General features: G+C 34.2%; 3 protein-coding genes across 3 annotated transcripts; all 3 read right to left on the bottom strand.

Annotated features, from left to right (window-relative positions):
- Positions 1-995: 995 nt before the first annotated feature.
- On the bottom strand, positions 996-1,862 carry LOC107062762 (probable leucine-rich repeat receptor-like protein kinase At2g33170). The gene has a single exon (XM_015313755.1). The coding sequence runs from the start codon at positions 1,860-1,862 to the stop codon at positions 996-998; it is 867 nt and encodes a 288-aa protein (XP_015169241.1).
- Positions 1,863-6,725: 4,863 nt separating this feature from the next.
- Positions 6,726-7,901, bottom strand: LOC107062761 (F-box/kelch-repeat protein At3g23880-like). Its single transcript, XM_015313753.1, has one exon. The coding sequence runs from the start codon at positions 7,899-7,901 to the stop codon at positions 6,726-6,728; it is 1,176 nt and encodes a 391-aa protein (XP_015169239.1).
- A 1,444-nt stretch (positions 7,902-9,345) lies between these two features.
- On the bottom strand, positions 9,346-10,479 carry LOC107062760 (F-box/kelch-repeat protein At3g17530-like). Its single transcript, XM_015313752.1, has one exon. It carries the CDS (start codon positions 10,477-10,479, stop codon positions 9,346-9,348), a length of 1,134 nt encoding a protein of 377 aa, XP_015169238.1.
- Between the last annotated feature and the right edge of the window lie 1,087 nt (positions 10,480-11,566).

Genomic DNA, 11,566 nt, shown 5'->3' with positions numbered 1-11,566 from the left:
TGATACCAAAATGAAGGTATCAAGGGTGTGAAATGCAGATAAGAAGAAGAAAGAAGAAGAATGAAGAGAAGGATGAAGAACAGGGGAGAAATTGAGAGAGAATGAGAGGGGAAATGAAAGTTATATTGAGCTATCACATTCAAATTATGCCTTACAAGTACTATCCACTCCTATTAATACTACTTAATCAGAATTAAAGGAAAATACAAGGAGAATTATAATGAATACTAGAAATGAGCATAGGAACTGATTCTAACTACTTTTCCCGCCAAAATAGTAGTCATGCTAATGGTGTGTGACCTTCCAGCTCAGCACTGACGTGGTATCTGCCATGTGACTGAAGTATTACGTGGCTGTTGCACCCAAATTGGTAACACTTAATCGATTAAATTGCAAATAAAGTACCTTCAATTTCTGAAGATTCCCAATCTCTCTTGGTATAACACCTGCCACATAATACAGAGAAAAAACATCCAGATCAATGCTATTTCTTTAAATCTTGTTCCAACTTTCAGGAAGATTATGCTTGATTGCATTCGTTCATATATCAAAAATTAATCAGCCAAATTCTACGCATGATGGAGGAGTAATAGTGATCTGGATAACCAAACAAACCTACATTGCTTGAAAATTACCTGATAAACTGTTGGTATTCAAATTAAGCCACCATAGTGATGATAAGTTGGAGATAGTGCGCGGTATTGAACCCACAATGTGATTGTTCTCCAAATTTAATTGCTGCAACTTTCGTAAATTACCAATCTTTGCTGGAATTGTGCCTGCAAATTATTTTTGAGAGTTAAAACGGAACAAGGGTGTTTTTTATGCATTTGGCCAAATGGGATGGAGAGAGTATTATTGTTGTTAATAGAATAGGCTAGGGCATGGTCAATTATTATGAGCGCGCTAAAATATTAAATGTTATTCAAATTGAGAGAAGTACCCTCTCCATGCATTTTTACTTGCCCATTATTGACGTAACAGTTAGCACACCCTTAATAAATACCTTGCAAGTTGTTTCCCCCAAGGCTTAAGAGCTCAAGCCTCTCCAAGTTGATAATTTCTGGTGGAATGTTTCCACTGAAGTTATTGTATGCCAATGACAATTCGGACAATTCTGTGCAGTTAGACAAACCTGATGGAATGTAACCACTCAAATGGTTTGAAACTAATGATATTCTCTTTATTCTTCCAAGACGGCGACATATATCTACAGGAAGACTCCCTGTTAATTGATTACCTGAGAGACCTAAAAGTTCCAAGGAGGAAATGTTGAAAATGGAGAGTGGAATAGAGCCAGTAAGTTGATTTTCGAATAAAATCAAGTCCTTAAGATTCTCAAGGTTCCCAATCTCCTTGGGGATACCGCCTTGAAGGAGATTGTTTCTCACACTCAGAGTTTCTAACTTTGAAATAAAACCAGAATTGAAACCGAACCACATTGGAATCTCTCCGCTGAAATTATTGTAACCGAGATCCATCACCTTCAATCGATTTAAACGAGACAAATCTTGCGGGATGTCTCCATGTAAATAGTTTTTGCTTAGATCGAGAGAAACGAGAAAAGAGAGGTTTCCCAAATGTGGAGGAATATTGTTTCCAAAAATGTTCATGTTGGATATATTTAGTGCAATCACCCTATGGTGACGAGAACCGCAAGTGACTCCAATCCAATCACAAACTGAAGCTTGAGAAGACCAATTTTGAGTTAAGGGATGAGAAGAGCTTAGAGTAAAACTGGCTTTCAATGCAAGTAGAACTGATTGATCTGTGTTAATTACTATGTTTTTGCTAATGCATGTTTCTAACAAGTAGAGATGCAAGAGTAGAAGTGAAAGAAAGAAAGAGTAGGCTTTCTCCATGTGATTGCACATAAAAATAAGGAAATAAGTATTCAGGCAGCATTTAGCTATAAATAGAAAGTTGCTATGAAAGTCAGAGGGTAGCTCGTATTGGGACTATCTATGTATAGATAAGTAGTTGTAAATTTTCTATACATATTTTGGCGGTTTGACTTCACCAAAAATCTACTCCCTCCGCCCTTATTTACATTTATCTGTTATTTTTAATAAATTAAGAAAGGATAATTTTATTTTATTTTTCTATTATTTTTTTCAGTTTATTAACATTGAGTTAATGTCTTTCAAAAATATAGTGAATAAATATATTTGAGAACCTATCAATTAAAAGAGGTAAATTGGTAAATTTGCTATACCAATCAATATTCCCTTAATAAGTGTGTCAAATCAAAATTTAACAAATAAAAAAAATACCGAGGGAGTATTAAATTCATACTGACTGTCCATCTTTATGAGCGCCATACTACCGTGCTATCCCATCATTAAAGCATACGTATCATTTTGGTCTAAAAAAATATCACTTTGACTATTAAACTCGGCTTAAGTCATCTGCGTCCCCTTAAAGTTGTCCGTATAATTCATTTAGTCAATTAGGTCTAGTACCTATTGAACACTTTAACCTTAAGAAATTTATATCTATTAGACACAAAAGGATAATCAGTTGAAAAACAAAATTGCGTGTAGCTCAAACGCAAATATATAATAGGTGTACCGATAAAATAATGACACGTGGCGGTTGAATTCAATTTTTTTTAAAAACTATATAAATATTCCAAAAAGTATTTTTAGAAAATAAAAATTAACACTTTTAATTAACGCCCCCACCCTCCCGTCGTTGAGACTGTTTGCCCTTCCAGTCGACGCCGACACACAAATAAATCATCGCCCCACTCTTTCATTCCCTTTCATCGGCATCAGCAGCACCTCCTACCATTGCCATCACTTTCTTTCGATTAATAAACATTTATCACAGTTACAAGAAATAATAACATTTTTTACCGGAAAAAGAATTGATACAGTTTTCTTACATCGGAATAAATGGAGCTTCGCCGAAATATTTGAAATTTGAAAAAAGAAGAAAAAACAGAAGAATAATTGGAGAGGGTGAGAGAAAGTTGGAGGGGTGGGGTGGCATGAGAGGTAACTAGTAAGTACAGAGATGGTGGAATGATGTTGGATGGAAATCGTTGAGGCATCATCCTGAAAAGAAGACGTGTTTTTTTTTTTTTGTTTTAATTGTAGTTAATTATTTTTTTTGGTTTCTTTATTAATTAATGTTAAGGGTCAAATAAAGCAAAAAAAATGTATTTTTTCAGAAAAAAGAAAAAGGAAAATGTTATTTGGGTATCTTCACGCGCTCATGGAAAGTGAAGAACACATTTTTTGTCACATCAGTATTTTGTGCTTAATAGATACACATTTTTTAATATTTTAGGTATTCAATAGGTACTAGCCTTAGTTAAGATGTCAAAATGAATTATGCGGACAACTTTAAGAAACCACATATGACTTAAGCCATTAAAGTTTGAACAAACCCACATCCACATCCACATTTAAATTCAAGATGCAGCAACTGGGAACTGAAACCTATTGAATTTGGACCACCTTTACTGCATGCAACTAGGAACTGAGCCTATCACTCAACCTAAATTTCGAACCACATTTTCCACTACATTAAGAAGGTTTTATTTTTTTCCTGTTTCCACCCATCTTTCGGAACTCGTATTGGAGTCCCAACTAAATAAGGATCGCATATTGCAGGATCTATTTGGGGGTGGCACTCCCAACATGAAATCTCTGGTTAATGATAAAGCAGACCCACTGCATCAGAATCCGTGTTGATATAATTAATAAAAGCTTATGTATTTGTTATATGTGCTAATTTTGGACGTGTATCCAAGTCAAGCAAAAAAAATAAATATATATATATATATATATATTATTAAAACAGATTGTAATGAATACCCCAAACTTTTAAACGGAAAAATACAAGTTAAGTATCAGTCCATTCCAGTGATTTTTTTTTTGTTGAACAACAAATGATAAAATATTTTCTAAAGCTGCAAAACTTGAACAATCAACTTAAGTTTGATAGTCAAAATGTATAATGAGTCACATTCTTGTGTTATTACATGCAAACATGTAATATATTGACTTTTTGGGTTGGTCCTCACATCACAAAAACTCTTATCGTGGACATTCCTATTATCCTATATAAAATGCAACATACAATTGTCCGTGGGAGAATATAATTTATTTTATCCCAAACAGTAATCTTTGGTGTTTGCAATATCTTGCTACTCCAAGCTGTCTCAAAGCTGGTATAGAAAGATGAAAAGGAATATACTATACCTGTTTTTCAGCTAAATGCGAAAACAGTAATAGCAATTACTTCCTCCGTTTCATATTGCTCTTAAGTTAATTCTTTTTGAAAGTTCCTCCACTATTAATTTTGATGTTGATAGATAAGACATATAAATATAAGAAGTTACTTAAAGGCAACTTATATTTTTCTTATTTTTTATTTCTCAAGAGACCGAGTAAGAGGTAAAGAAATTAGGATTCATTTTTATTTAATGTGGTTATAAAGAGAATAATGGATTAATTAGAAATGTTAATTATCTAGATTGCAATCCAGCTCACTCTTAACGACTCTCCACTTGATTGGAAGGTGCATGAAAGCACCATCATTGAATACATTGATTGCTTGTCTAATACACAAAATTCCATGCCAATTATTTATTTGATTCATTTACATCTTTTATTTATGGCAAAAGTATTAATTACCCTCCTAAATTTGAAGCTTTTTATTTGGTGTATATTTAAACTATATTCCGTTTTAATTACCTTCGAACTTGTTTATTCCTCCATCACGTACACCTTTTTTGTCCACCTGCTCCTATTGTGACTACACGCGCGCGATAGCTGGCAAAAGTGATGATGTGGATTTCCACCTGGATAAATAATAGCCACCTAAATAAATTAATATGACAAAAAATAAATATCAAACCTTCTCACCTTCTCACCTAGGCTTCTCACCTAAAACTTTTGGACTAAGCTTCTCACTAAAACTTTCGGACTAAACCCGAAAATCTTCAAGAAATTAATATTTAGTACTGGAGAACTCAGATTAAATGCCAGCACAAGACTTTCATTGTTGGGAATAAAACAAATTAATTTTGGATTAAAAAAAATCGGTGGAGATTGGGATTGTTTCTACAAAAGTATCTTGAAGAAGATGGGTTGCAGGGAAGGGGATAGCTTGTTGCAAAATAGATTTTAAAATAGTTAAAATAATTAGGTAAAATGCTACATATCATTTATTCATTGGATAGTTTTTCTTAAATTTAAAATTCATTGTTTAAAAGTTATTTTTGAATACGGGTTGATTTTGCGGAACTCCTTCGGGATTTGGCTTTTTCTAGACATGAAGTTGGTCGATTAAATTTCAAATTTGTCTGAAATTCTTACCAAGTAAGTGTTAATCTTTGTTTCCTTTACTTTTCATTTACATTTTGCCCTATTTTTCGTTTAAAATATGCCAAATATTAAAGAAAAATGGAGATTTTACGTTGTTTTACCATTGTAGCTTTATGATGTGGCAAAAAATCACTTCCTCACGCGCCTAGTAGAGTGTGTTGTCAATTTCTACGTCAGGTGGACAATAAAGGTGTACGCGATGGAGGAATAAACAAGTTCGGGGATAATTAAAACGAAATATAGTTTAGGTGTACACCGAATAAAAAGCTTCAAGTTCAGGGGTAATGAATATTTTTGCCTTTATTTGTTTGAGACAATCAATCAAACAGTTTGTATGCAGAAAATACAGTGGCCCAAATCTTTAAGAAATTGCCTTGAATGCTGATTTAAGTTGGGCTCAAGCAAAATTGATTGAAGAAACACTCTCTCTAAGCCATATTAAAAACGCATTGTAATGAGTATTCCAAATTTTTAAGCTTACAAAAATACAAGTTAAAAATGATGAACAATCGGTCTATTTAAATGACTTCTTTGTCGAATGACAAATGATTAAATATTCTCTCAATCTGCAAAACTTGTATAATCAACATTAGTTTGGCAGTCAAAACGTATAAAGAGTCACATTCTTATGTAATTAGATGCATATGTTACCTAATACTCAATTCATCTCAATTTATATGACACATTTCGAATTTCGAGATTTAAACAAGTCTATTTTTTACAGTAAATTTTTTGTATATCTTTCAAATATTTTGATGTACAAAAGTTCCATTTTGACAATGGTTATATGCCCCTGGCCCACACTTTATGAAGGACAAACACATTCGTGGAGATACACTCGAGGCTCCATTCTTAGAGCCTCCTGTGTTGTCTTATTAGCTTTTACTTTGGTTTGACCTTTCGAGCAACCCTCGAATCTGAAGCAAAAAACATATTGTTAAAGGGGGGCAAAAACAACTGCATCCAATGTAATATCTGATCAGAAACTAGATGCCAGGACCCTGCAAGAAAGTGCATATTAATCAAAGAATCTTGGTGTCATTTCTTCTTTTGTATGAGTTAATATGGCCTTGAGTTCAAAAAATACTAAGTGTGATTACAGATACACCGAGATGCCACTTGGCACACTACACATTTTACTGGTCAAAATTGTTTCGCCTATCTTACTCAAAGAAGTAAAACACTAAACTCAGAAGATGTAATTCAATATAAAATAGTTCTCTTCTGATGAAGCAGAAAAAATTGCATTAAAAGGTATCTATATTATTTGGTGATTCCACCATGTTGTATATCAACAATTGTGACAAATGCACATTAAACTGGCTAATTTTCTTACAACAGATAGCAACTCAAAGTACATATCTTGGACCATATCGAGGCCAGTTACTACACATTTAAATCCCTAAGTTCAGCTATGTGCCTGTTAGCTCTGTCTTGCTGATTCTTCTGTGGAAGTGAATCATTCCTCCTCCTTCTCACCTTCTGTTGATTGCGGATACGCTTGAAACCCTCAATTGATACAAGGCTCTCGGTATAGTTGAAAAGTGAAAGAATAGGATTTATTCCTATTACACTCATTTGTTTTGTTGTCAGATTGAACAAGAACGGCATGTTTGGAGCATTTTTAACTACTATATCTCCACCAGTAAGACCCCAATGCCTTGAAAACTCAAAATCCATGCGAAAGGTGAACTTCTTTTGCCATCCATACGCCTCTGCAGAGACATCTTCAACCATCCAAACCTCAAGACACGCCTTGAATTCACTGGGTGAAGAGTATACAAGCAATGCAAATGACCCAAGATAGTTCGTGGCCTCAAAACTTTGAGATTCAGTTATCAAACTTTCCCGTACTGGAATTAATCTGAGATCATCACTACTCAAATCAAATGAGACAAGAACAGTACTTCCATCCAAGTCTTTGGCAACCCAGTAAGTAAACCCTTCAACAATTACATCACAGCGGCAGGTACTCATTTTTAAGTGAACATCAAACTTCCGTACTGTCCAAGATTCCAATTTGGTTGAGTAAACCTCAAGAAGTGTAGTAGGTGGCCAAACTGTTTTATAGCTTAGAACCCTCATGACCTTGTAATCATCAGAATCTTTTTCATATCCAAAACCCATACTAACATCAATGTAGCGTGTCATTTGACGCCTCATAGGAGGGAACATCTTGAATTGATTTATGGAAGGATTCCATAGGCAAATCAATTTACGGGAACCAGTAGTAGTAACTAGACAGACCAAGCCATTGATTGAACCTACAACAGTATAATTAGACGTACAGGGTTCATTAATCTTTATCAGGCAGCCAGGATTTCGTATACGGATCAAACGATTTATCTCCCCAGTCTGGACAAGGATACAATGGTTATAAGGTTCTGAATTAAAGATCTTTCGATGCAGAGTGATAAACCAGGGGCTTGAAATCAGATCGCAATAGCGCTTACATATGCACTTCAATCGCAGCAGAGTTTTAACTGGTAATCTTAAAAAAATACCCTCAAGAATTTCATTGACAAGATACGGATTATCAGTAATTCGTCTTGCATTCTTCATCTTCTTCAGATTATAAGGAAAATGGAGATTCTGACTATGGTTGAGACAATGAATCAAACAGTTTTGTATGCAGAAAGTAGAGTACCCGCCCAAATTTAACTAAAAATCTTCAAGAAATTGCTGTGATTTAAGCACTCACCTGAGAATCATTTGATGAGAGGCAGAAACCCAACCCAAATGAAGAAGAAACACTCTCTTTCCAGTGGAAACGATTCTATTGAACTGATTTTTCTCTTTCTTTTACTTTATTTATAGGGGTGAAAAAAGTTGAGCAACTTTGATGTGGGGGCTGACATGTAAAGCCAACTAAGCATATTTAATGACGTGAAATGCCCCTACATTTTGCCTCACTTCATATTTACCCTCTCTAACTTTGAATTTGCATAAATAGATTCTTAAGCTTGTATAAAATTAAATAAATAGACATATAAGTTACATGACATAATATACGTAGGACACCCGTGAGACTCAAATCGTCATGTAGGATGTCACGTAGGATGCGTATGTTTATTTATTCAATTTATACAAGATTAATTGTCTACTTGTGCACACTCAAAGTTAGAGGACATAAATTTGAATTGAAGACAAGTTAAATGGCGTATTTATGTATATGTGAAAATTTTATTGTGAAATGCAACAGCTAGCTGAGAATGTATATTATACAACTAAATGTCACAAATGGTCCATAAACTATTGGAGTAGATCTAAAATAGTCTCTTATAATATACATTTATCGGATTTAATTATTTAACTATCTCAAATTTTATTAGGTTTGGTCCATTAACTATCTCAAATTTATGTCCTCTTAACTAAAGGACACCGGTAAGTGTAAAGTTAAAGAACTAAACCTGATAAGGTTTTGGATAGTTAAGGGACTAAATTAGGTAAGTGCATTGTTAATAGATTATTTTAGACTTAATTAATGAGAAAGTGCATATTAGTCAAAGAATCTTGGGGTCATTTTATTCTTCTTTATGAGTTAATATGGCCTTGAGTTCAATAAAAACTAAGTCAGATTACAGATACACCGAGATGTCACTTGGCACACTACGCGTTTTACAGGTCAAAATTGTTTCGCCTATCTTGCTCAAAGAAGCAAAACACTTAACTCAGTAGATGCAATTCAATATAAAATAGTAGTTCTCTTCTCATTATAAAGTAGAAAAAGTTGCATTAAAAGGGATCTAGCTATATTATTTGGAGATTCCACCATGTTGTATATCAACAACTGTGACAAAATGAGGCTAGTTTTCTTACTACAGATAGCAATTCAAAGTACATATCTTGGACCATAATGAGGCCAGTTACTGAACATTTAAATGCCTAAGTTTATGACAGATTCGATACAGAACTATCATAGGAATGTTTATGAAACACAAACAAGGAAAAGTAGAATATAATATGTTGGAATTGCTACATTTACTTCAGTTCAGTTATGTGCCTGTTAGCTCAATCTTGCTCTTACTGGATTTGAAGCCTTCCTCCTCCTTTTCAGTTGATTGCGGACATGCTTGAAACCATTAATTGATACAAGACTCTCAGTATAGTTGAAAAGTGAAAGAATAGGATTTATTCCCATTGCCCACATTTGTTTTGTTGTCAGGTTGAACAAGTACGGCATGTGTGGAGCATTTTCAACTACTATATCTCCACCAGTAAGACCCCAATGCATTGAAAAGCCAAAATCCATGTGAAAGGTGAACTTCTTTTTCCATTTAAACTCCTCTGCAGAGATATCAAGTTCAACCACCCAAATGTCAAGACGCGCCTTGAATTTTCTGCGTGAAGAGTATGCAAGCAATGCAAATGACCCATGATAGTTCGTGGCCTTAAAACTTTGAGATTTAGTTATCACTTCTTTCGGTAAAGGAATTATGAAGAACTTCTCTATACTCCAAACAAACGGGGCAAGAACAGTACTTCCATCCAAGTCCTTGGCAACCCAGTAAGTAAGCCCTTCAACAATTACATTACAGAAGCAGGTATTCATTTTTAAGCGACTATTAGACTTCACTTCTTTCCAAGAGTCCGAATTGGTTGAGTAAATCTCGACTATAGTCAATGGCCGACCTGTTTTATAGCTTAGAAGCCTCAGGACCTTGTAATCATCAGAGCCTTTTTCATATCCAAAACCCATACTAACATCACATTTGCGTGTCTTTTTAGGGTTCTCACTGTGCACAGGGAACATCTTGTATTGATTTATGGAAGGGTTCCATAGGCAAATCATTTGACGGGAAGCAATATTAGTAACTAGACAGATCAAGCCATTGATTGAACCTATAACAGTATAATTGGTCCTACAGGGTTCATTAAGCTTTATCAAGTTGCCAGGATTTTGTGTACGGATCAAACGATTTATCTTCCCAGTCTGAACAAAGATACAATGGTTATCAGGGTCTGAACTAAACCTCTTTCGATGCAGAGTGATAAACCAGGGGCTTGAAATCAAATTGCAATAGCGCTTACTTAAGCACTTCAATCGCAGCAGAGTTTTAACTGGTAATCTTGAAAAAATAACCCCAAGAATCTCATCGTCAAGACACGGAATATCGGTAATTTGCCTTGCTTTCTTCATCTTCTTCAGAATACAAGGAAAATGGAGATTCTATTTCTGGTTGAGACAATGAATCAAACAGTTTCGTAAGCAGAAAGTAGAGTACTGACCCAAATTTAACTGAAGATCTTCAAGAAATTGCTGTGATTTAAGCACTCACCTTGAGAATCATTTGATGAGAGGCAGAAATCCAACCCAAATGAAGAAGAAACACTCTCTCTCCAGTGGAAACGTTTCTTTGTAACTGATTTTTTGCTTCTCAACTGATTTTTCTCTTTATTTATAGGGGTAGAAAAAGTTTTGAGATGATGCTGAGCTACTTTGACGTGGAAAGCCAACTAAGCATTTTTGATGATGTGGAATGATAATTAGGATTCTCGGCTCATAGTTATAGTTTTATTTGCTATGAGTATTTTCGTTTGTATAATTTGCTTGCTAATATACATAATTCTGTATTTATACATTTAGGAAATTTTTAAAAATTATACAAATTAAATGTATCAATAGGATAATTATATACAAGTTGGGTAAGCATATACAAATTTTGGATCTATAACATTAGAATTTTTTTGGATTTATACAATTAAGAATCGAATTATACAAATTCTGAATTTATACAATTAGAAGCCGAATTATACAAATTCTGGACGTGGGCCATGTAATTATGATTGTAAGTTAGTGGCAATTGGTAATTTAATTAAATAGTAGCAATATTGACTAATTAACTAGTATATGCTTGTTTATCCGCATAATTTTCCCTTAATTCTTTGCCCTTCATTTTGTCACCTAATTAAACAAGTAAAACCCGTTTAAAATGACAAAAAAAAAAGCTCAAATAACCCCTGGGCCAAAATATTTGATATGGGGCGAACAATAGAATTTCAATTGACATTTAACAGCAAAAATGTGTTCTTTAAAAAAAAAATGTTTTTCCTATTGTGAAATGCAGCAGCGCGCTGAGAAGAAACTCTATCTCTCCGATGGGAATGATTCATTTTTTAATTGAACTTTCTCTTTCTTTTTCTCTATTTATAGGGTGGAAAGTCTTGAGATGCCGCTGAGGTATCTTATATATTTGTATTTATACACTAGTTTTGAGCATGCATGC

The sequence above is a fragment of the Solanum tuberosum genome, unplaced genomic scaffold (assembly GCF_000226075.1).
Source record: "Solanum tuberosum cultivar DM 1-3 516 R44 unplaced genomic scaffold, SolTub_3.0 scf00265, whole genome shotgun sequence".
NCBI classification, from domain to species: domain Eukaryota; kingdom Viridiplantae; phylum Streptophyta; class Magnoliopsida; order Solanales; family Solanaceae; genus Solanum; species Solanum tuberosum.
This window is presented reverse-complemented; position numbering and strand designations above follow the sequence as displayed.

Bases quoted from the DNA above. Each gene is read 5' to 3' on its own strand.
- LOC107062762 (XM_015313755.1), bottom strand. From the start codon at position 1,862: ATGGAGAAAGCCTACTCTTTCTTTCTTTCACTTCTACTCTTGCATCTC.
- LOC107062761 (XM_015313753.1), bottom strand. From the start codon at position 7,901: ATGAAGAATGCAAGACGAATTACTGATAATCCGTATCTTGTCAATGAA.
- LOC107062760 (XM_015313752.1), bottom strand. From the start codon at position 10,479: ATGAAGAAAGCAAGGCAAATTACCGATATTCCGTGTCTTGACGATGAG.